Consider the following 27416-nt stretch of genomic DNA (forward strand, 5'->3'; position numbering starts at 1 on the left):
GTGGAGTTTGTGAATTTTTGATAAGTGATTGATTACAGGGTTTGAAATATAATTTTACCAAGTTTCATAAATATGCAGACATTATAAGAATACACGGTTTTATCCCTACCACATAGTATTTTTATTTTTGTATATTAATCTAGAAATTAAAAAATCTCTAAATTTTGACCTCTAAATGTCCATATTGTCCTCAAATCTGTTCAGCCGGGTAATGACTTTTTCTTGCTTATAATAATAATGCTTTAATATCCAGACTTTCACTACTCACTGATTTTATGATGCTCCTGTGTCCCCATTAGGAATTATTATGAGTTGTACAGGCATATTTTAATGTATGTAAATGATGCATCTAAGAGTAACATTAGCATTTCCAGTCAATTCTGAATTTCTCCTAGCAATATCTTTACATATATTGTTATGTCAGTAAATTTTCTCCATAGTCTCTACAGAAACTCTAGCATGCCAGATTACAGAAGAATATTACAGGAATATAAGCAAGTAAGAAAATCACAACTGTGAGGAAAGAAAGCTTTTATTAACATAGCATCACTTACTTTGTGTTTAAATCATTGATATTAAGAAGTATCATTATTATTAGATAATTTAATAAGCTATTCAAGGTTCTTTATAAAATGTTTTTTTTTAATTTGTGTACCACATTTCATGTCCACCTACAGTATGTAATGAATTCAAATTTACCAAAACTTTGTTAACATCTGTTATTGTTTTAAAATTTCCAATTGTGAAACACAAAGTAATGACTTTTCACCCATGAAAAATCTTCCTATGATATCTTCATATTTATGTTTAAGTATTTAATGATATTTATTTAATGTAAAATACGTAATATGCTATAATAAAATTAACTTCAATGTTCAACTCATTAAAATGTGGTATTCTAGTTTTTACTATTAATAAAATTATTTAATTGCATTCTCAATAGAAATATTTTCTTCTATGTGTATGTATATACATGTATATATGAAAGAAGACAATTTTTATGACATTCTTATCTAATATTGTATGATTGCTTCTAGCATAGTATAACTCAACTTTAGCACAGTGTATATATATATATATATATATACACATACATCTGTGTATACTTACTTATTTTGCTAAACAAATGTGTCAAAACAAGCCAAAGAGTAATAAATATTTTAAGATTATGGATTTTTGATAAATGAATGTTACCAATATAATTTTATAAGACTTTATAGAAATATAGACATCATATGGATTCAGGTTTCTTATATAATGGGTATGTGATTGTATTTTTTTAAATATTCCTATAAATTCTTACAATCTTAGTGGGATGGAGTAGGAAGCCCTGGGTCATCTTTACCTCCTAAAGTGTGTTGGCTGATTGTAATTGGTACCACAGAACGAATAATACATTTTTAGAGGTATGTGTTTACAAAATCAACATGTGATGACTTTATTATTAACAAAGTTTTCAAAATAGTCATATCTTTCCACATGTGTGGCAAGGTAGAAATTTTGATTAGCTTCCTGGAAAAACCAATAATAAACATCTTCTAGGTATTGAATATAGAAATAGAACACACAATTCAGGCATTTTTCCTATTCATTTTTTTATGCAGAATGTTACTTTTGATCATATTTTTCATTGCCCCCAGAACATCTTTATTCCTAAAGCTGTAGATTACAGGGTTGAGTGTGGGTGTGAGGATCGTATAGAATATTGCCAGGAACTTGTCCTGGCCTGGAGTGTGGTGTGTTTTAGGTCTCATATATGTAAAAATAAATGGCCCATAGTACATTATGACCACAATCATGTGGAAGGAACAAGTGGAAAATGACTTTTTCCGTGCCTCTGATGATTTCATTTGGAGGACAGTAAGGAGGATCTGGACATAAGAAGCAGAGATCAGGGATAAAGGGATCAGCAGGAAAATGATGCTACTTACATAAACTCCTCGTTCGTAGCCCGATGTATCTACACAGGACAATTTCAGCATGGCAGGGACTTCACAGAAAAAGTGATCGATGGTCCTAGAGCCACAGAAGGGAAAGTGGAGCACGTAAGCCGTGTGAACTATGGAGTTGAGGGTCCCAACAAGCCAGGACCCTCCAGCCATGACAACGCTGACAGAGTCGTCCATGAGGATCGCATAGCGCAGTGGGTGGCAGATGGCTACATAGCGATCACAGGACATCGCAGCCAGGAGGAGGCACTCGCCACCCAGGAGGGTGAGCGACAGAAATACCTGGAATCCACAACCTGTGAATGAAATAGTTCTGCTACCCAACAGATAGTTAGCAAGCATTTTGGGAACAATGTTGGAAATATGTAAGATATCCATAGTGGAGAGATGGCTGAGCAGGAAGTACATTGAAGTATGGAGTCGAGAGTCACTGCGGATAAGGAGGATCATGAGTGTGTTTTCTGCTACAGCCACAACAAAAATGACAAATATAAACAAGAAGGAGACCAGACTTGTTTGGGAAGAAGAGAACAATCCCAAAAGGGTGAAATCACTGCTGGAAGTTTGATTCTTATGTCCCATCATGGATTCTCCTTTTTTACCTAAAAAGAATTAATAAAGAAATGTTAATAAACAGAAAAAGAAGAAAAATATCAATTTCATTTACATGTATCTGCATGATAAAATGAGAGTTAGTGACGCATATTTTGTAATTGACTTCGAAAGACTCTTAGTCTCTTTTTAGAGTGGGTGTGTCTTTACAAGATGGGCATTTATTTGTTTTAATCAACAAATGATATTCATATTCATTATATTGAGGGGCCTTTGGCTCCATGTGAAGTCCCCAAATCTTAATGACTTCCATGTACTCTACTCAAGTCCAGTCTGTTCTCAAATGTCACCTTCAAGGGTGTGCCTATTCCTACACATACTTCTAAAAATCTTAATGCTCCCACTTGAACCCCAACTTTCCTGGTCCTCCTTACTCTATTTCATTTTTCTTTATTTGCATATGACTTTTCACCTTCTAGGATGTTAAATAATAAACATATCGTTATATTTGTTATTCATTGTCACTCTCCACCAGAATTTTAACTTCACAATGGGAGATCTTTGTTCTGTTCACTGGTATAAGTCAATGGCCTAGGAGAGTGGCTAGTACATAGCACATGCTCAGTAATGTTTGTTGAATACATGCATGAAATCAATAGAGCATGGAACTTAATTTTCTCCCTAATGCACTGTTCAATTACATTTAACTTATATAAAATGAAATGTATGATACCAAGGCTTTCCAAAATAATAAGCAATAAAATATTATGATAAAAAACAATATAGGTTTATAATCTGAAACATCATCTATATCTTAAATATAAAAAATAAAATATCTATTTTGTCACCATCTACAATGCATCATCTAGAATATATTATACTTTTCTTGTTTTCCTAACTTATAGAAGTTGAATCATAATTTATTAGTTCTATATGTGGGGTATTGTAGGTGTTAATATTAGTGTTTATATTTGGAGAATGGTTGCTTAAATGTTTACATTATAGTTATTTGTAGATCTTCTGTATGTATACTTCCCTCGAGGTAAATAACTAAATGAATACAACATGCCTGCACATATTAAAATATAAATGGTAAAATTTATGAGTACTTGAATCAAGTTTCTGCCTTTCAATAAACGGTACGATTATCAAAAAAAACGAAAAATGTAAAAAATTATTTTCCATCTTATGAATGACTATTCTTAAATTTGAATAAAATGATCTCAGAAATCATATATTTTGCAGCAACATGAGTGGAACTGAGACCATTATCTTAAGTGAAATAACTCGCAAACAGAAAGTCAAATACCAAATGGTCTCACTTATCAGTGGATGCTAAATAATGTATACACATGGATGTGAGGAGTGGAATAATAGACACTGGAGACTCTGAAGGGAGGCAGGGTGTGAGAGGTGAGGGATGAGGAATTACTTAATGCAGACAATGTGCATTATTCAGGTGATGGGCACACTAAAAGCCCATATTTCACCACCATGCAATATATCCATGTAACAAAACAGCACTTGTACTCTTTGAATTTATACCAATAAAAAAAGCAAAAACAAACAGAGCTTAGATTTTCACTTTTGTAGAACTAATGTACTAGTCATGCCACTGATGGCATATTGATGATTTTTATTATTATTATTATTATTTTGTTTTTTTGAGACAGAGTCTCCTTTTGTTGCCTGGGCTAAGCTAAGGTGAGTGCCATGATATCAGCATAGCTCACAGCAACCTCAAAATCCTAGGCTCAAGTAATCCTCCTGCCTCAGCCTCCCGAGTAGCTGGGACTACAGGTCCTGCCCTTGAATATTAACAGTGGCTTGCTATACTTTCAAGAATTTTAAAATTTCAGATCCTAAACAAGATTTCCAGATTTTTATGTAATTATTCTTCACTGTTTTGGCCCCATATCTCCATAACATTTGATGAGAGACAAAGATTCAGGTTAAAGTAGGGCTTCCCATAACCTATTCATAAACAAATTTCCAAAATCAATCAATAGTACTGGCAACTTAAATTCACTATATCTGTATCCAAAGGTGTTAACATTTCCCTAGTCTCTAGAATCCTATCATCCTTCTGTTTTTTGCTTTTTTAATTAATAATTTACCTATTATAGTCATCCCATGTCCATTTACTACTGAATCTTCAATTCTTAGCAGACTCCCTGGTCCACTATAGATTTCAGTTGCTTGTTACAAGAATGATTCACTTATTTTCTTGACCTCTGATGTCCAGATATTTTCAACTATGCATCAATTCTTCATTCTCTCCATTTCTTACTTGCCTTTATATAGTTATAGAGTTTATATTGTCTACTAATATCTGTATTTTCTCTTCAGGTATTGGAAGCAATCCCTAATTTATTTCTTATCTCCCTCACCATGTTACTTCTAACACCTTCTGTCCACTTCCCCGAGGCACCTGAAATTTCTACAACCTTTTTGATGACTTTTTGCCTAACTCATCAATCAGAGATCTGAAATATTCTCCGTGAGGCAGGAATAATTAATGAAAGGGTATTTTCTATGCCATCCAGAAACATCTGGATTCTCAGTGAAATCTACACTTGAATGCAAAGACATATGTTCAAGTAATGAGCATCTTAATTCCATGTTTTAAGATGGAGAAAACATGTCACATATCATATATAGCCTCTTCCATGTATATACAACTCTTTCTCAAGGTAAAGCCCGTTTGCACCTACTAGCTCTAAATATAGCTTGTTAATAATGCTAAATGTTGGAGGAAAATGTAACATACACTTTACACCCATCTCTGTTCTAAGAGCTTGGAGGCTAATCAGATAATATGCCATCCACATAGTTTTAAGCCTTACATTTTTCAATAGGTGATGGACCTGTGGTTTTTAGGAAATTTTTATTACATTTCAAAACATCTGTCTACGTGTTTGTGGATGTAAAGTTTTCTCATTTGGAAGAAGCAATCAATAAATCCAGTTTGAAATTTGACCATGTGCATTATTCTCCACATAAACTATGTGAATTTAAAACACCCACTTAAATTTGAGAAAACCCAGATTGTGTTTACGGAGAAGGAAATACAGAATGACACAAGTATCAATCATGTAGATCCCTTCATACAAGAAAGTTGAATACAAAGAAAGGAATAGACTATAGTTATTTTTTTCAGACACATCACATTTCTTTCAAGTGGTAACTGTATTTGATCAGATATTTGTGGGGGAGGCCGATGTGTTGTGAGACTTCTTATCATATCTAAAAATGTCTTCACTTAGGCTTCCCTAAATTATTTAGCCAATTAATCCTACTAATTTGTATAAATAGACAAATTGCATAATTTTTTCAGAGGAACTACTTCAGACTTAATATGTATAATCCCATTAGTGAATCCAGCTGATCCTACCTGGTTACTGTGCACATGTTCCATTGAATTCACACCTGCTGTGATATCATTTACCAGCTACAGACACAGCCACATCCCAGTCTCCTGTTGTGCCCTTCACTCATTGACTGCACTACACTCAAATCCTGTTGGTCATTTCATATTTAGGAAGGTTCTTAAAATCTACTACATGACCATTAACAGACTTAGTTCAACTAAAAATTACTTTTTCATTTATCTACAGGATCTTACATTACACAGAGAAAGCATACAGCATGTTTCTTTAAATTTTGATTTATCTAGAGGTCAATTGTTCATTAATATTGATATGAATAAGTATTCATATGTTAAGCAGTTATTTATTTGCTCCTACATTATTTCTTTATATTAAATTTTGGACTACAAGACAAGTGCCAGACAAAAAATATCGCCAAATCACTTCTGTCTGAAAATATTTATATCAAAAAGTATTTGAAATGAACCACTAGAGAAAATTAAGTCTGACTGCATACTTATATTTTATACTATATGAGAATAGCATTTTTGTTTTTTTAACATTACATAAACCTGTGATATGAATGACCTACCTGGTATAATAATTATAGCTCTATTTTAAAAACTTCAAATATCAGAGTTATTGGATTGGTGACCAACTGATTTAAAAAAAAAAAATTGTTGTTCTTACTGGTTATTCACTCAACTACAATGGAATTTTATTTGAGAAGTAAAAGTCAAACACTAAGTTGACCTAAATATAAATGGAATGAAATCATTAGTTTTTAAAGTAATCAATGTGTAATGTGGGTGTCTATATACATATATATATAATGCAAATCACCTTGCCTAGGCATTGGTGTATATTGGCTCAAATAATTAAGGAAATAGCAATGGAAACTATTTCCTAGTGTTTTGAATAGAGATAAATAAGAAAACCGCATGCAAATAGTTTCCTGAAAATATTTTATTTTGTGTCTTATCTACATATAAAACACCAATCAGATATAACAGTATATCTGAAATGAATTTCTATTAAATAAAGATTTATGTATTTCTTAAATATACATTTAAGCTATTATATAACAGAGAGAGAGTGGGGAAAAAATTAGAAGGAGTGAGAGGGAGAGAAGCATGAGAGTGAGAAGAAAAGAGTTTCAGGATATAATAGAATACAAACTAACACAAAACAAAGTGAAATTTAATGAGGCGAATCAGAAGAACATTTTGTATTCACTGTCCAGTAAAACTAGTTCATTAATCTCCCTGGGGAGGAAAGAAACTCACCACATTGAAAGAGAATGTTTAGGTTGGCTTCCTCACCCATATGCACCTGCAAATGTATTAAATAGCAAGGCGATGCTCTGAAATCTATAACCTGAGCTGCTTAAAATTCCACTCCATACTAACCATCTGATGTTTTCATTCATCCTTTTTGCCCCTCTAACTTTTCAACCCCACAGAATCATTGTAGAGTGACCATATATCTGTCCCTTGTTGCTGTCATCCCAGTTTAAGGGAATCCTATGATTAGTGTCTCACAGTGATACCACATCATATCACACATTAAATTGCTCATGTACCCTAAACACCCACTTAAATTAAATGATACCACCATGTGCAATTGTCCAAGTCAGAAATCAGAAAATCGTTCTTGACTTCAATTTCTGCCCACTTTTATACGCATTTCAACATTTCCTACACATTCCAGCTAGTAAGTGCATTCCCTGAGTTATTCCTTCTCATCAACTATGTTCCATGTGTGGCCACAGTGGGTCTAACACATCCATTTTGTCTTTCTCTTTCAATTGAACAGAAACTGTGTGGACTCAGCACCACTGATGTACAATCACACACTATTTATCACTTCTTGAAGCCAGTAGAGTGTGGCCCACTGGGTAAATTCTGGAAAATTACAACACATGAATGGTGGAGACTGAGGACACATACCCTTCTTAGTTCCTTCATCCTGTTATTTTGCATATGGATATGGGATGTATGTGTCTGATATATTCCTGGAACAGTTTCACAGGGACCAAACCAAGAGATTCTGGAACAGAAAGCTATGAGCCACCAGACAATTTCTTATTGATCGTGAGTCACAAAAGCTGCCCCCCTCTGCCAAAATCAACACTTGCTTCCTATGAACAAGTTAAAAATGATCCTTGTGTGCTTCAGGATGTTGGTCTAGGAAAATGATTTTAGCTATAAGACCTCAAAAGCACAGGCAACAAAACAAAAATAGACAAATGGGATTATATTAAACTAGAAAGATTCTGCACAGCAAAGGAAACAATCAACAGAATGAAAAGACAACCTGCAGAATGGGAGGAAATATTTGCAAACAATCTGACAAGGGATTAATATATAAGATATGCAAGAAACTCAAACAACTAAACAGCAAAAATAAAAATAATAATCTGATTAAAAAGCAGATAAATGATCTACATAGACATTTCTCAAAAAAAAAAAAAAAGACATACAAATGGCCAAGTATATGAAAAAATGTTCAACATCACTAATAATCAGGGAAATGCAAATCAAAACCACAACGATATATCATCTCACCCTAGTTAGAATGGTTACTATCAAAAAGGACAAAAAATACCCAGTGCATGTCAGGACACAGGAACAAGGGAACTCTTACACAATGTTGGCGGGAATGTAAATTAATACAGCTATTATGAAAACAAGTATGGAGTTAGTACATCTAAAAGATATGTGCACCTCAATGTCTATTGCAACAGTACTCACAATGTCCCAGACATGGAATCAACCTAAGTGTCCATCAAAAGATGAATGGATAAAGAAAATGTACTACATATATTCAGTGGAACACTAATCTGCCACAAAAAGGAATGAAATCCTGTCATTTGTGACAACATGGATGAGACTGGAGAACGTTATATTAAATGAAAAAAGCTGGGCACAGAAAGATAAATATCACATGGTCTCACTCATATGCAGAAGCTCAAAAAAGCTGATCTCATAAAACTAGAGAGCAGAATATGGTCACTAGGGCTGGGAAATGGAGGGAGGTGAGAGAGGTATAGAGAAGATGCTCCATGAGTGCACAGTTGCAGCTGGACTGGAGGAATATGTCCTATCGTTCTCTAACAATCTAGGGCAACAACAGTTAACCATGATTTATTGTATATTTTCAAGTAGCTGCAAGACAGGATTTTGAATGTTCTCAACAAACCCACAAAAAGGATAAATGTTTGAGGTGATGAATATGCTAATTATGATTTGACTGATTTGAATATTCCACATTGATTATATCAAAGTAGCACCCTGTACCCCATACATTTATACAATTAGTATGAGTCAATCAAATTTTTTTAAAAAAATCTTATTCTATCTTTACATCCCACTTACCAGGTCTCTCTTGCTGATAACAGAATTGAATTCTCTCTTGCTATGCAGTAAATAACTTCTAGTGATGGTGTTTAAAAAATGATTTCCCTTTAATAGTGGATGCAATTAAAAGCAAATACTCAGGTGATTTTGAGAAGCTAGGGAAATGTATTGTGTGGGAGTTTGCAAGTTATTTGTTAACTCTGTTACCTGCTCTACCATAGAAAGTAGAGCAAAGTCCACCAATGTGAGCTGAAACCAAGTCAGAGTCAGCAGAGCTGAGGAAATGAGCTTTGCTAATAAAAGATTTCTCTGCCTGAAACATAAAATAGATCTCACCCAAGTGTCATACATGGCAGCCTTGCAGGACTGCAAACATCAGCTGTGTTTGTGCTAAAATGGGAGCATCTGTAAGTAGTAGATATGGAGTGCCAGCCTTACAAGGAAAGGACTGCATGGCTCAAAAACTTCTCAAGCACTTTCCCTTGAGAGTTGTCATATACCAAATGTCCACCTTGCTTGTCATAAGAAATCATGCTAAGTTTGTTCCCACTTGAGCCTATTGTTGAAAATGTCCTCAATGCAGTGATAAGTGATTAAAGTTGGGAAGAACCAAGAGGTTAGAGACTCTATCTTGGCACCAGATGTTGACTGATAGTGCTCTCTCATGGAAATGGCTAGACGCCAACTTTATATTGGAAGCACCTGTATTGCCAAAGGAAACTTAAATCTGCTTGATACTGTTCTGAACTCTAGAACTGTAAGTAACTCTCTAGACCACTGAGATTGCATTAGCAGGAATTAGGCTACAGATTCTGTGTATTGCTGTACAAATTCAATTTCCCCTATAGATCAAACAAGCAATGAGGGTTATTCACAAGGAAAGAAATTTCAATGTCAAGGGCAATGCCAAGGTTAAAAGAGCACAGTGAAGAAATAGAATGCTTTCAGATCCCACAGTCAGGGGCACGTAAGAAGTGGACCAACACAACTTCTTCACTGGCAACAGAGAAACACTATCCCCATCAATCAAAGACTTTTGGATTATTGCTTTTGAATACAGTAAATTTCAACTTGATGTACAATAATTTAGTCAACAATTATCATGCTTGTTACATTTAGATTACTTCTCAGTTTTTGTTAGTAAAAGTAATGAAGTAAATACCATTGAGTTTCTAACTTGCTATATTTAAATTAAAACTAAAATTATGTGTTAAAGATAAGTTTATATTTCTTTTATGCTATTTCAAATAACTTCAAATGGTACTTCATTTATCTAAATACAATTTTACTATTAAACTTACTTTATTAAATTAATTTCAGTGAATCTAGCCTACTACCAGCACATCTTAAAGTTATTACTTATTAAATTCACTTCTGTACCTTATACATATATATAAACATACCACAATGCTGTACATTTTTGTAATCAGAATTTATAATAGGAAAGTGTTAATGAGAAAGAAGTCACTAAATTAGGCAAATAAATTGATCTGGGAAGAGAAAAGCTGGTGAGGTAGTTTGTAATAATTGTTGGCTACCCTTAACACTTCCACTAGATTTTAAATTTGGGGAGTCTTACATCTACTACAACTCTGGTGTGCTTTGCTCAAAATGATTAGCCCTTCCTTTTTTTTATTTTTTATTTTGAAATAGGGTCTTACTCCATTGCCTTTGCTAGAGTGCAGTGTTTGTCATCATAGCTCACTGCAGCCTCAAAATTCTTGTCTCAAGTGATTGATCTTCCTGCCTCAGCCTCTTGAGTAGCAGGGAATACAGGTATGGCATGTGCCAAGCAGCACGGCTATTTTTTCTATTTCTTGTAGTGACAGTGTCTCACTGTTTCTCAGTCTGGTCTTAAATGCCTGGCCTCCAGGGATCTCCCCTCCTCGGCCTGCCAGAGTGCCAGGATTACAGGTGTGAGCCACCACACCTGGCAGTACCCACTTTTATAGAATAGAAACAGAAAATACTATAATATTAATAACAACAACTATAAGCAACACATATACTCACCATCAAATTGGTGTCACTGATCATCACCTAAGAGCACATTGGGGAATAACATTAATCGGGTGTTGGGCAGATGTGGGGGAGAGGGGATAGGTGCATATAATGAATGGGATGCTCACCGTCTAGGGGATGGACACACTTGAAGCTCTGACTCAGGGTGGGGAGGGGGAGACAAGGGCAATACACGTAACCAAAACTTTTGTACCCCCATAGTATGCTGAAATAAAAAAAAATAACAACAATTCAATTAATTGCCTGCTTCTAATTTATCTCCATATAAATGTGCTTTATTTCTACTTCTAGATTATTATTTCCAAACCACAGTTTGCAAACACTCTGCTGGGTCTTATTTTCTTAATATAAAAACTCCATAAAATTTACCTGCTTTTAGTTCCCATTTCTAGTAAAACTGAATTATTTATATTTATATAAATGCACTTACCTTGCATCTTCTTCATAACTTGCAGTCTTTCTTCCACATACACAGTCTTCCTCAACACTTTTAAGGGCTTCAGGTTCTCCATTTGCCAAGATTTTACATGTAAATCTCTCCTCCATGGAGACTTCCTTGTTCTCTGTAGAGAGGCTGACTCTCACCCACTCAGAGCCAGACAGCTCTGCCAGGACATCGCATTTAATCTACAGTTGAGCTGTTTACGGTCACATGACTCTCTGCCACTTCCATATAAGGAGTTTGACTGCAGGCATTGCCTAGTGCACCCTGATCAAGACCTGCACCTCCCTACGTGAGCTGACCCCTGAAGTCCTTCCTAAGCCCTCATCTTCCTCCACGTTTCACCTTATCAGTTCCACGCCACACAGGACATTCTAGCCAGGACCTTTCACATTTAACACACTATGCTCCAATACCCCTTCCTCTCTCTTGGTGTCTGGCTATTGTTCGTGCCATTCAGATGTGTGCTGAATGTCACATCCTTGAGAGTGACTTAGAAGCATTAGACTGTGCTCCATTCAGCCATTTCCTTCGGCTGAGCTGAGAGGGGGTAAGTGGTTTGGAAGCAGCAAGAGAAGGCATGAAAGACACCTACCCAACTCAAATTCCTGTGCATGTGGCTTCGGAGAGAGAAAACAGTCACCTTTTAATAGGGCAACATGAGGGGCCATGTCTCCAGGGGACAGCCTGAGCAGGAAGGGAAGAAAACATGCAGGAATAGCTGTGTGAAAGGAGGTGGGGCAGGTGGAGACTGAGGACAGACCAGCCATTCCCTAGGGTGCAACAGAAGAAATAGATCTTGCAGAGATGGAGAGTGGAAGGATGGTCACCAGAGACTGGGGTGGGGTGCAGGAAGGGGGTACAAAGAGGGATGGTAAATGCGTACACATGTACAGTTACATAGAAGGAATATGATCTAGTGTTTTGCAGCACAATAGGGTGACTCTAATTAACAACAATACATTGTATATTTCAAAATAGCTAGAAGGGTGGAATTGGAATGTTCCCAACACGAACAAATGAGAAATGTTTAAGGTAATCAATATCCCAATTACCCTGATTTGCTCATTACACATTGTATCCATGTATCAAAATATCACATATATCCCACAAATATATACAACTACTAATATTATGTATGCATGAAAATATTTTTAAAATATAAAAAGAAGAGGGTGGGTTTCATAGGGGAAAAATGAGATGGAGTCTGTGTCACCACTGGCTAAGCAAAACTGCTTTCATGACCCTGTCCCTATCATTCCCTTTTTTCTTAGCATATTTTATTCCCAGACTTCAGGTGCCAAGAGAGCATTGTCGGTTAAGTAATGTGTTTATGGTCAGTTCCTTACACTAGACAGAAGATCTAGGGCGGATTGCTAGGTGGAACTCATTAACCTGAGAGATCACAGAGTGTTTCTAGAGTCAAGAATGAAAGTGTTTATTCCACAGACAGAGTCCACCTATTTCAGAGGCAGATACAAGTGACACACTTGTTTTATTTAAGAGATTCTACTGAAATTTATTTTTGGTAGATTCATGAGACAATTAAGTAGTCACAAAAGGAATTAAATATATAAGTGAATACAGCAAAAGACATGAAGTTAATTTAATTGTTTTGTTCATAATTATAATGACAGCCAAATCTTACTGAACATTTTTAGATGTCAGGCAAGATTTTAAGCATGTCAGAATTATTATTTTATTTAATCATCAAATATCCACATGAAGTTCACAGAGATTAGTCAATATTCTTAAGTTAATCAGTTTAACCAAGGTTTCAAGTACAGAAGTCTTGGTGTTAGAACTCACATTCATAAGTAATACACCATTTTACCCACAAATTTCTATTTCACCCAACACAAGAAAAGCATTTGACAACCCCTTGAACTTTAGGAGGGAAAAGGATGGCTATTTCCCATGAATGTGTATATTTGTGAAGGGGAAATCTGTCAACTTTTACTGTTATAACTAGCCCTTTCCTAAGTGTGTATAAAAAAATAACATTTCGGGACCCTGGAGGTCTGATCTTTGAGCTTTTCTATTCTCTTGGCCAAATTATTTTCTAAGAGGCTTGGTGAGCCATGCCTTACAAATAATAAAATCTCATTAAACAGGTTTTTATTAAACTGGCATAACATGGCTTACTTTCCAACCTGATTCTGGTATAGTTCCACATGACAGATAGAAGACCCCCTTATCTTAACTCCAGCATTTCTTCCTGCTGACTCCAGACCTTTAGACAAAGCTGAACTCTTTCAACCAACTGCCAGCTGAAGAATCCCTAACACCCGCCTATAACCTGTAAACATCTGCTTCAGGATGTCCCATGTTTCAGGGCAGAACCAATGTATACCTTCCCTAATTCATGGTTTTACCTGTAATTCCTTTCTCCATGAATGTATAAAAGCAGTCTCTAACCTGATGCCTCAGGAACATTCTTCAGGACCTCTCAAGACTATGCTCCCCAGGCTGTAGTTGCACATATTCATCTCAGAACAAATCTTTTTAAATTATTTTACAGAGTTGGGGTTTTTCCATTAACATTGCTGAATTTATTAAGCCTAGAGAAAAGTTCAGCTCTGGAGACTGAGTAATGTAGCATGTTTGCAACTTCTACTTCTTGGATGATAGATTAACTCTCTTCCTTATTGTTCTTCTTCTGTAAATGCCTAGGAGAGATCAGAGACCAGACAACCCCTCCCAATCACTAAGCTTTGTTATAGATTAACTGACTCCTTTATTGTCCTCTCTGTAACTCAGACAACATGGAATGCAAGACACATGGTACCATGACTTTTATAACCTGCTTGTAGAATGTTAAATATAGTTTTACCAAAAGAAAGAGACCTCCTCCACTAATCAGCTCATTGTAGCTATGCATTAAGCCTTATATAGAAATATGCTGAAATTCTGTTAAACATCCCTGAACTTTGCCTATATAAATGATCCCAAATTACTATTCTTTGGAACATTGACTTCCATTCTTTGGAAACTGTGCTTCCTGGGCAGCTATCCTCAAACACTGTGATTGAATAAATTCTCTTTAAACTAAATTATGACCCTCTTGCTTATTTCATCTTGACAAGTTCAGCTTTTCAAGGTCAGGTAACTGGGTTCAGGTCTACGTGAAGGCAGACGATGAACTTTGCTCCAATGAGTTTGTCTCTGTTTTTTTGTTTTGGTTTTTTTTTATGATAATTAACACTGCACCTAATTTAAAGGGTTATGGTAATAAATAAATAAAAAAGAAAATGAAGGTGCAATGTTAAGCCAAATGCAGTCACAAAGTAAGACTGAGTAAATGAAAGGTATGTCATGATTATTATTGTTATTATTATAGTTATTTTATAAGAAGCTAAACCTTTTTCTTTTTATTCCATTTGGGTGAGGACTAAATGAAATCTACTTAACGCGTCTTAAAGAGAATATGGAAACAATATTTAACGAGATCACCTCATGATCAAATTTTGCCTGTTTATGAGAATAAATCAGGCTTAGAATATGATCAATTGGCTGAGTTCTGGTGTATACTCTGAAGCAAACATTCAGATTTGGGATAAATTCCTTTGCCAGACTTTCTTCTGTGATCTCTAGGTGCCACTATCTAAATATTCCAGGGACCTGCAAACCTGGATCTGGCTCATGCACCCTGATATTGTCTCCTGAAGGAAATCAAAATATTTCACCCCAAAATAGATTTCTTTGGCATATTTTGAGGTGGCTGCTCAGAGGAGCTGCAAACAGAAGTAGCCCTGCAAAGGTGTTTTTATGGGGAGATTTGCATCTGTAGAGAAAGTCTGCACTGATGCAGCCAGGCTTTCTCTAGAGCCCTCCCTTGTCCAGGTCTAGGAAACATATAGCGTCTGAAACTTTTGAAACTCTGAAAGGAACATTCACCATCTATTCTCTCTGAGGGTTGCTACCTGTGAAGTTTCATCTATGTAGCAAGACCACCTTTGCTAGCCAAGTAGCCTCTCCTCTCCCTCCCATAACCTGTCTTAACACTACAACCTGATTTACCACCATAACTTGTTTTTGGCCATGGTCTCAGCCCATGTTCTTCCTATAACCTCAAGGTGGTATATGAGCCTCTGAATCCCACTGGGGTATTAGAGTAATAACCCTGATTTCCTCCCCTCACCTATGCAGGTTCATAAATCTGTATGTCATTATTCCTAGTAATCTGCCTTTTGTCACTTGACTTTTCAGGGACCATCTGGAGGGCAAAAGGGAAGTTCTCCCTTGGCCCTCACAGTTCTCTAGACTGTTCTGGCCCTTATTTGATATGATATAAGAAAAACATTTTTGCCTAAAGCACTATTTGAGGAAAGAAAAAGTTCCTAATCAAGGATTCAGATTAAAGCCAAAATAGCAAAATAAATTTAAAAATAAATCTCAAAATGGATTATTTTAAACTATTATCTTATAGTTTGATTTTGTGCTTAGTTACTTTGTTTTGGGAGATCACAAAATATATACATTTATAAATAGATATGTCAATATATATTTATATTTACTTACTTTGTAAAATCAGCAGTCTTTTTAAAAGTGCCAAGTTTCTCACCTGAAAATTATCATAGGTATATAATCTCTTACCAGCTAAATACAAAAAATATTACGTAAACACCTTAACCATCATTGTTGGCAACCCTATTTTTATTCTTGTCCATTTTACATTTTATATCACAGAAAAGAGTATGTCAATGAAGAAAAACTTTCAGATTTATAGTGGCATCATTCCTCCACTGGACAAATAAACTTATAGACTCAAGCAAAATGGATGAGATAGAAGAGCTATATTACATAAATACATGGTTTAAATAAAACAGTTATGGTCATTGAATGGCAAACAATATATTAGAAAACAAATAATAGTAACAAATAATCCAATGTATAATTTTATTTCATAAATTTCAAATCATTTCTTAATTGTCATATATTGGCCCAGGCATGGTGGTTCATGCCTGTAATCCTAGCATTCTGGGAGGCTGAGGCGGGTGGATAGTTTGAGCTCAGGGTTCGAGACCAGCCTGAGCAAGAGCAAGCCCCCCTTCTCTACTAAAAATAGAAAGAAATTAGTTGGACAACTGAAAATATATAGAAAAAATTAGCCAGGCATGGTGGAGCATGTCTGTAGTCCCAGTTACTTGGGAGGCTGAGGCAGAAGGATTGCTTCAGCCCAGGAGTTTGAGGTTTCTGTGAGCTAGGCTGACGTCATGGCACTCTAGCCCGGGCAACAGAGTGAGACTTTGTCTCAAAAAAAAAAAAAAAAAGTCATATATTGTCTATTTGTTATTCACAAAGTTGTGTTTGCCTTAAAACACAGAGAGGTGCTTATTTTCAAAGACTGAAATAGATATTTCACAAAAGAAGACAAGCAATAAACTAATGCAATAGTCCTTAACATCAGCAGTCATCAGAAAAATACAAATTTAGCAAAACAGGTTACTACTACATTCAGTAGAATTCATAAAATTTTTAAAAAGTTTGATAATATTTGGGGCAGCTAGAATTTTGTGAATTGCTGGTGGGAATGTAAAATTAAACACTTTGAAAACTGCTAGCTAAAAATTTCATTATGCAGCTACCACGAGAAATAAGAACACATGATCACAAAAAGGAGGTTAATGGCAGTTTTATTCATAATAGCTTCACAATGAAAATAGCCCAGATGTCCATCAGCAAAATAATGATAAACCAACAGTGATATATTCAGAAAATGGAATGCTGCATAACAATAAAAAGCAAACTACCAGTCAATTACAAAATGTGAGGAATCTTCAGAAACATGTTACGCTGAGGGAAAAAAAAAAACAAAATATGATAAAGAAAACCTATTGTTGATTCTATTGATGCAAAATTTTAGGAAAACCCAAACTAAAGAATGGGTTAAATATAAGAGTAGTGGCTACATCTTAGGTGTGGGTTTCGCTGGAAAAGGGCATGCAGGTTCTTTCTCAGGTGGTGGAAGTTGTGTTTCTTGATAACGGATGTGAGTTGCCAGTGCAAGGATTTGGGGACACTGGTTGAAGGGAACACATTAGGTGTGAGCATTCTACTGTGTGTAAACTATGCCTCCATTTGAAACAAATGGTAACAGGTAATCATCAAAATTGCTTGAACAGTTGGTTCATTCTTTGAAAAAATATTTATTGTGGAGTGTGGCATAGAAACATTTTACTAAGGAGTAAAGATTTGCAACATTCTTTTTGTTTTGAAACCACTGACCTGAAGATAGATAAAAAAAAATTTTATCAATCAACATTTTATTTGATAATGACAGCTCACTAAATGAACCCAGAGTGTGAAGATTCATCTGCAATTCAGAGCAAAGCACGCACACACACACACACACACACACACACCATACATACAGATGTAAAAATGTACGTATACCTTCTCTCTATGGAATCCCACACAATCACTTTGTACAGCCTTCAATAGTACAGTGTATTCATAGTCATGATTTAAGGCCACACACTGACACACACTTTCTCAATGTGCCCTTGACCTCGCTGTTCCTCAGACTGTAGATGAGGGGGTTCAGCATAGGGGTGAAGACGGTATGGAAGGATGACACCACCTTAGCATGAGCAGCTGACCTGTAGGATTTAGGTTTCATGTAGATAAAAATGGCAGCTCCATAAAAGAGTCCCACCACAGCCAAATGTGAAGAGCAGGTGGCGAAGGCCTTCCTGAGGGCTTCTGTGGAGCGCATGCGGAGAACAGCAGCGAGGATGAGACTGTAGGAGGTCAGGATGAGGGAGAAGGGGACCAGGAGCATCAGCACACAGCAAATGTACATGACATACTCAAAGACAGACGTATCAGCACAAGCCAAACGCACCAGCGCGGGAGCCTCGCAGAAGAAATGATCGATCTCGTGTTCACTACAGTACGGGAAGCTCAGGGAAGTGACAGCCTGCACGAGCCCATAAGCTGCCCCCAGGGACCAAGACCCCAAAGTCATTCTCAGGCACACCTGCCGGCTCATGAGGACTGGATATCGCAGTGGGTGGCAAACGGCCACATAGCGGTCGTAGGACATGGCTGCTAAGAGGAAACTCTCTCCCACCCAGGGTGAGTGAGACAAATATCTGCAACCCACAGCCAGAGGCAGAGATGGACTTCTTGCCTGTCAGAAAGCCAGCAGCCATTCTGGGCACAATGGTGGAGACCAGCATCACGTCCATGAGGGAGAGTTGGCTCAGTAGGAAGTACATGGGCGTGTGGAGCCGGTGGTCCTGGTGAATCAGGAGAAGCCTAAGGGTGTTGCCCAGGAGAGAAGCGATGGCCATTGTCAGCACCACTGCAAAGAGAGCAAGGTGGGTTCTTGTGTATTTAAAGAGTCCTAGGAGAATGAAGTCTGAGCTGGTGTTTCTCTTCTCCATAATTTCTACCAGTGTGACACTGCACATTGTGAAATAGATGAGAGAGTTGTCGTCATTCATAGTGCTCCATTTGAGTTACATATTTCTTGAAACATACTTGTGTGTAAATAATGAAATCTATGTCAAACCCTTCATCTGCCATTTGTAAAATGTTTAAATTGCACATAAAATTAGGTCAACTTTTTCTCACCTCCAAGAATTTCATGATAAATACTTCTCAGGTGAAATACAGATTAATCTGCATAATAAATACCAGTTCTTGATCAATCACAAGTAACATGAAAGTGTGATTTTGCTTTATCTGACACCAACATAAGTGAGGAGGGAACAATTCACATAATGTCATTTTATTTGTGCTTGTCTTACATCATGCATAGTTTGTATCTTTAGAAAGTGAATTAAATCAATATATTTCAGTATATAAAGCCTATACATTTCATTATGATGATTACTGGTGTATAACATATCAAATTTCATTAAAACCTACCAAAATCAGATAGTTTTCCCTGACATGGGTTAATCCAGGAAGACATTTTTAGTTTGCAAACAAGAGGAGTTACATTCTCAGGTTGAGAAACTGGAAGAACTGAGTCTACCAATAGAAGCAAACCAATTTGGAATTGTTAGCACATTTAGTTCAACTTCACAGAGTTATACACTGAAAACAGTAATTATTTTCTTGGATATCTTTATTCATTTATTTATTTTGCAATGTGAATGTATAATGCTAAATGCACGCTTTCATTAACTGTGCAAAGTTACTTTGTTGTAATGAGACTGTTTCTTATCAGTCCACAAACACAAACTTTATTGGGTAAAGGAGAGAAAATAAAACTAAGTTCTTTACTCAGCTATAAACATAGATAAATTTCTTCTTTAGTACCAATAAAAAGAAATCTTTATAGGTTCTCATCTTAGATATGCCACAACAGTTCTATCCCTAACTGTTCTATATTCTGCAGCTGTAGCTGCAAATTATGGATGCTAATTCAATCTCAAGGATATGGTCTAATCAACACAGTTACATGGCAGAAGGAGTCCCTCTCTTCCATGGGCATTTCCTTGTCCCCACATCACACACCCATCCTCCACTCAAATGCCAGTCACGCCAGGGCAAGGCCATGCGAGAGGCTCGCTTGACCCCTGACTGCATCACTTGGGCATCGTCACTGTACTGGCAGCACAGTGCTTAGGGGTTTTGTTTGTTAACCAAAGAAAGTAGATTTAAACATCATGGAAATATACCTTCTCCTTGCCAACTATATTCTGCATTTTCCAAAACTTTATGATCTGCACACCCTTCTGTCTCTCACATGCATGTTCTATACATAGTAAATATATGAAATCTCTAATTATACCCTCAGTATCACTTACATGAAGGATGTCAAAATGCTCCTAACTCATTGTCTTGACTTGAGGACTTCTGTATCTCCGTTTTCCCAAACTGCCTCATTGTTTTTTTTTTTTTTTCATTTATTTTTTTTTTATTTCAGCTTATGATGGGGGTACAAATGTTTAGGTTACAAATATTGCCCTTGTGCCCCTCTCCCCCCTGAGTCAGAGCTTCAAGTGTGTCCATCCCCCAGAGGGCGAGCACTGCACTCATTTTTATGTATACACCCCTCCCCCACACATCTGCCCAACACCCCATTAATATTATTCCTGAATGTGCTCTTAGGTGATGATCAGTGAAACCAATCTGATGGTGAGTACATGTGGTGCTTATTTTTCCATTCTTGGAATACTTCACTTAGTAGAATGGGTTCCAGCTCTATCCAGGAAAATATAGGAGGTGCTACATCACCATTCTTTCTTATAGCAGAATAATACTCCATTGTATCCACTCATATATTGATGGGCACTTGGGTTGTTTCCACATCTTTGCAATTGTGAATTGTGCTGCTATAAACATTTGAGTGTAGATCTCTTTTTATAGAATGTCTTTTGTTCTTTTGATTATATGTCCAGTAATAGCATTGCTGGATCAAATGGTAGATCTACTTGTGTCTTATAAATGTATCTCCATATTGCTTTCCACAGAGGGTGCACTAGTTTGCAGTCCCACCAGCAGTGTAAGAATGTTCCTATCTCTCCACATCCACACCAACATTTATTGTTTTGGGACTTTTTGATGAAGGTCATTCTCACTGGAGGTAAGTGATATTTCATAGTGGTTTTGATTGCATTTCCCTGATTATTCGAGATGTTGAGCATTTTTTCATAGGTTTGTTGGCCGATATTCTGTCTCCTTTTGAAAAGTTTCTTTTCTTTTTTTTTTATTTCAGCTTATTATGGGGGTACAAAAGTTCAGGTTATATATATTGCCCATGTCCCACCCATCCCGCTGAGTCAGAGCCTCAAGCGTGTCCATTCCCCAGACAGTGAGCCTGGCACTCACCATGTAGTCATACCTCCATCCCCTCCCCCCAACCCCCGCCTCAGTCTGATATCCAGTTGGTATCATTCCCCAATGTACATTTAGGTGATGATCAGGGAAACCAATTTTCTGGTGAGTACATGTGATGCTTGTTTTTCCATTCTTTGGATACTTTACTTAAGATAATGGATTCCAACTCTCTCCAGGAGAACCAAAGAGATGTCGTATCACCGTTATTTCTCATAGCTGAGTAATACTCCATGGTATACATATACCACAATTTACTAATCCATTCATGGATTGATGGGCATTTGGGTTGTTTCCACACCTTTGCAATTGTGAACTGTGCTGCTATAAACATTCGGGTGCAGGTGTCTTTTTTTATAGAATGACTTTTGTTCTTCTGGGTAGATGCCCAATAATGGGATTGCTGGATCGAATGGTAGGTCGACATGAATCTGTTTAAGGTATCTCCATATTGTTTTCCATAGGGGTTGCACTAGCTTGCAGTCCACCAGCAGTGTACAAGTGTTCCTGTCTCTCCACATTCACACCAACATGTATTGTTTGGGACTTTTTGATAAAGGCCATTCTCACTGGGGTTAAGTGGTATCTCATTGCGGTTTTGATTTGGATTTCCCTCATGATTAGAGATGTTGAACATTTTTTCATATGTTTCTTAGCCATTTTTATATCTTCTTTTGAAAAATTTCTATTCATGTCTTTTGCCCACTTTGTGATAGGGTTGTTCGATTTTTTCTTACTGATTTTCCTGAGTTCTAAATATATACTTGTTATCAGTCCTTTATCTGATGTGTAGTGTGTGAAAATTTTTTTCTCATTCTGTAAGTTGTCTGTTTATTCTAATGACTGTTTCTTTGGCTGTGCAGAAGGGTTTTAATTTGATCAGGTTCCATTTATTTATTTTTGTTGTTGCTGTGATTGCCTTAGGGTTCTTCTTCATAAATTCTTTCCCTAGGCCAATGTCTGTAAGAGTCTTTCCTATATTTTTTCTAGGATTCTAATAGTTTCCCACCTAAGGTTTAAGTCTGTTATCCACCGTGATTTGATTTTTGTCAGAGGTGAAGGCTGTGGGTCCTGTTTTAGTCTTCTAAATGTGGCTATCCAGTTTTCCGAGCACCATTAATTAAATAAGGAATCTTTTCCCCAGAGTATGTTTTTGTCTATTTTGTCAAAGTTTAGATGGCTATATGAGAATGGCTTTGTATTTGGATTTTCTGTTCTGTTCCACTGGTCTGTGTCCGTGCACTTGTGCCAATACCAAGCAGTTTTAATAATCACAGCTTTGTAGTATAGTTTGAAGTCTGGCAAATTAATACCTCCCATTTTATTTTTGTTGCTAAAAATTGCTTTTGCTAAATGGGGTCTTCTTTGGTTCCATACAAAGGGTAAAATTATTCTTTTTGTATCTGGGAAAAATGATGTTGGTAATTTAATAGGGATTGCATTGAATCTATAGGTAACTTTGGGCAGTACAGACATTTTAACAGTGTTCATTCTTCTGATCCACGAGTATGGTATGGTTTTCCACCTATTTACATGTTCTGCGATTTCCTTCCCCAGTGTTTCATAGTTCTGCCTATAGGGGTCCATTACCCCCTTACTTAAATATATTCCTAGGTATTTTATTTTCTTTGTTGCATTTTTGAAGGGTATTGAGTCTTTAATTTTGTTCTTTGTTTGACTATTATTGGCATAGATGAATGCCTCTTATTTGGGTGTATTGATTTTCTATCCTGAGACTTTACTGAATTCATTAATCAATTCCAGGAGTCTCCTGGTTGAATCCTTGGGGTTTTCCAGATATAACATCATATCATCAGCGAGAGTGAGAGTTTGATCCCTTCCTTCCCTATTTGGACTCCCTTGATTCTGCTCTCTTGCCTGATAGCTCTCGCCAGGACTTCCAATACTATGTTGAGAAGTAATGGGGAAAGTGGGCAGCCATATCTGGTTCCAGTTCTAAGTGGGAATGCTTTCATTTTTTCCCCATTCAGTATGATGTTGGCTGTGGGTTTGTCATATATGGCTTGTATCATTTTTAGATAGGCCTCGTCTATGCCTATTTTGTTAAGTGTTCTTATCATAAAAGGGTGTTGAATTTTGTCAAATGCTTTTTCTGCATCTATTGAGAGGATCATATGATCTTTATTTTTGCTTCTATTTATGTGGTGAATTACATTTATAGATTTGCATATGTTAAACCATTCTTGCATCTCTGGGATGAAGCCCAATTGGTCGTGATGGATTATTTTTTTGATAAGCACTTGGAGTCGATTTGCTAGGATTTTATTGAGAATTTTTGCATCTATATTCATAAGGGATATTGGTCTGTAAGGTTTCTTTTTTTGTTCCATCCTTTCCTGGTTCTGGTATTAAAATTATGTTAGCTTGGTAAAATGTGTTGGGGAGATTTCCATCCTTCTCAAAATTGGAGAATAGCTTATGTAGGATGGGCACCAGTTCGTCTTTGTATTCGTGGTAAAATTCAGGTGTGAACCCATCTGGTCCAGGGCTTTTCTTTTTGGGAAGGTTTTTTATTGCTGTTTCGATTTCAGATCTAGGTATTGGTCTATTCAGGAATTCTATTTCTTCCTGGTTGAGCCTGGGAAGGTTGTGTGTTTCTAAAACTTTGTCCATTTCCTCCTCATTTTCCAATTTGTGTGCATAAAGATTTTTGTAAAATTCATAGATGATATCATGTATCTCTGTGGCATCGGTCGTGATATCTCCTTTCATGTTCCTGATGGGGGTTAATAGAGTTTTTTGTTTTCTGCTCTTGGTTAGCCTAGCCAGAGGTGTGTGAATCTTGTTTATGTTTTCAAAGAACCAACTTTTTGTTTTATTAATTTCCCTTATGGTTTATTTGTTGTCCTTTTCATTCAGTTCTGATTTGATCTTAATAATGTTTCTCCTTCTGCTGGGTTTGGAGTCCGTCTGTTCTTCCTTTTCCAGCTCTTTGAGTCTATTCATTAGATTGTCTATTTTTAAGTTTTCTGTCTTTTTGATATAGGCATTTATGGAAATGAATTTTCCTCTCAGGACTGCTTTAGCTGGGTCCCACAGATTTTGATAAATTTTGTCTCCTTTCTCGTTTAATTCAAAGAATATTTTGATTTCTTTCTTGAGTTCTTCATTATAAAATAATCATTCAGGAGAAGGTTGTTTAGCTTCCATGACTTTGAGTAGGAATGAGAATTTCTGTTAGGTTTCATTATTACTTTTATTCCACTGTGATCTGAGAAGATGCATGGTATAATTTCTATTTTTTTTAATTTTTTAAGACATGCTTTATGTCCTAGGATACGGTAAATCTTGGAGAATGTCCCATGAGCTGATGAGAAGAAAGTATATTCAGTGGGTTTTGGGTAGAATGTCCTGTAGATGTCAGTCAGGCCCATTTGTTCTAGCATTCTATTTAAGTCTATTATTTCTGTTTATTTGTTTTTTGGAGGATCTGTCCTGTACTGTCAGTGGCGTGTTAATGTCTCCGACTATTAACGTGCGGTTATCTATCATTTTGTTCAAATCAAGTAGGGTTTACTTTATGAATCTGGGTGCACCTAAGTTGGATGCATATATATTAAGTATACCTATGTCTTCTTGTTGAATTGTACCTTTCACCATTATATACTAACCATCATTGTCTTTCATTACTTTTGTTGATTTAAAAACTAATTATCGGAGATTAAAACCGCCAGGCCAGCTTTCTTTTGGCTTCCATTTGCTTGAAATATCGATTTCCACACTTTTATTTTCAGTCTAAATGCATCCTTGCAGGTTAGACTAGTTTCCTGAAGGCAGCAGTTACTTAGACTGTATTTTTTTAACCATTGGGCCAGTCTATGTCTCTTGAGTGGGGAATTCAATCCATTCACATTTAATGAGAGACTTAATAAGTTCGACTGATTTCTGTTCCTCATGTTGGCTTGAATTTCATTATTCTGTTTTCTCACTTGAGCCATTGTGATAACTGGGTTTTTATCTTCTCTTGAGTAGTTTTATATTTATGGGTCTTTCTTGTGCTGGTCCATGTATAACTCTGTTTTGAGTACTTCTTGGAGAGCTGGTCTTGTCTTGGTGAATTCTCTGAGGTTTTGTTTATCTGAGAATGTCTTAATTTCACCTTCATATATAAAGCTGAGCTTAGCTGGGTATAAGATTCTAGGCTGGGCATTATTCTGTTTCAGAAGAGTGAGAATGGGGCCCCAGTCTCTTCTTGCTTATAAGGTTTCAGTTGAGAAATCTGGCATAATTCCGATGGATATTCCTTTGTATGTTACTTGTTTCTTTCTCCTTACAGCTCGAAGAAGGGCCTCTTTAGTGGATCTTTTGGTCACTCTGATAACTGCATGACGTGATGTCTTCCTATTTGGTGTGAATCTTCCAGGGGTTCTTTGAGGTTCTTGAACCTGTATATCTAGAGTTTTGGCAAGGTCTGGGAAATTTTCCTCAATTATATCTTCAAATAGCTTATCCAACCCTTGCTTATTGTCTTCTTCACCCTCAGGAATGCTGATAATGCTCATGTTAGGCTTCTTCACATAATCCCACATTTCTTGTAGACTCTGGTCTTTTCTCTTATTTCTTTGCTCCATCTCTGTGACTGACTTATTTAATTGGAAAGTGTTATCTTCGATCTCTGAGATTTTTTTCTTCTGTTTGATCTACCCTGCTCTTGAGACTTTCCACTGTGTTTTGTAGCTCCCTGAATAAATTCTTCATTTGAAAGAGTTCAGTTTGATTTTTCTTCAATATTTCGATTTCTTTAGTGAATTTTTCTTCCAAGTCCTGGACCTTTTTTGTGGTTTCTTTGTGTTGGTTATCCATTTTTTTCTTGCATAATATTCAGCTTATTTATGATCCATGCCAAACTGCCTCATTGTTGAGAATTGATCAAGTTTTAAACACTTTAAAATATCAATCTATATTCATTACAATATTTAAAAATATCAAAATGTAGAAAATTGTTATGGAATACCAAACTTTTAAATAAACACAGGATCTGATTCTGCACTTGGATAAAACAAATCAATCCATAATTTAGTAACTGTAGGGTGTTGGGCAAGTTTCTTACATTAATTTTTGCTTCCATATTAACCATTTTTAAGTGTACATTCAGTTCAGTGGAATGAAGTACATTAATGTTGTTGCACAACCATCAGCAATATCCATCTATGAAAGTATTTTTATCTCCCCTGAGTGAAACTCTGTACTTATTGAACATTCTTCCCCTGCCCAGTCCCAGCAACCACCATTCTACTTTCTGTCTCTATAAATGTGGCTACTCTAGGAACCACATATGATGGAATCATACAATATTGGTTTTCCTGTGACTGGCTTATTTCACTTCTTTAATGTCCTAAGGTTCATCCCCGTTGTGTCATGTGTCAGCGTGCCCTCCTTTTTAAAGGAAAATAGTATTTTCTTGCATGCACTCCTCATTTTGCTCATTCGTTCATACAGCTGTGGCCACCATGCTGCTGTCACTCACTTCAGCTGTATATATTTAATGAGATGTTTGATAACAGGTGTTAGATTTTTTTATTTTGGTAAGATAAATATATATAGCATAAAAATATAGCAATTTCAATTATTCATCTGTTTAAATCATGCAAGGCAGCTTTATGTTTTAGGTAATAATTTCAACAACTTAAATAAATGACCTCTTAGTTCAGGAAATATATTTTCTTACTGTGATTTTTTTTTTATTTCAGCATATTATAGGGGTACAAATGTTTAGGTTATGTATATTGCCCTTGCTCCACCCAAATCAGAGCTTCAAGCGTGTCCATCCCCCAGATGGTGTGCACCACACCCATTAGGTGTGTATATACCCATCCTCTTCTCCTCCATCCCATCTGCCTCACAGAATTTTGCTATGAATTTTATTACTATATGTGCACTTAAGTGTTGATCAGTTAATATCGATTTG

General features: G+C 36.3%; 1 protein-coding gene and 1 pseudogene across 1 annotated transcript; both read right to left on the bottom strand.

Annotated features, from left to right (window-relative positions):
* Positions 1-1571: 1571 nt before the first annotated feature.
* Positions 1572-2534, bottom strand: LOC123649378 (olfactory receptor 2AJ1-like). The gene has a single exon (XM_045567482.1). The coding sequence runs from the start codon at positions 2532-2534 to the stop codon at positions 1572-1574; it is 963 nt and encodes a 320-aa protein (XP_045423438.1).
* A 15618-nt stretch (positions 2535-18152) lies between these two features.
* Positions 18153-19083, bottom strand: LOC123649379 (annotated as a pseudogene).
* Positions 19084-27416: the final 8333 nt, after the last annotated feature.

This window comes from Lemur catta, chromosome 13 (assembly GCF_020740605.2).
Source record: "Lemur catta isolate mLemCat1 chromosome 13, mLemCat1.pri, whole genome shotgun sequence".
NCBI lineage: Eukaryota > Metazoa > Chordata > Mammalia > Primates > Lemuridae > Lemur > Lemur catta.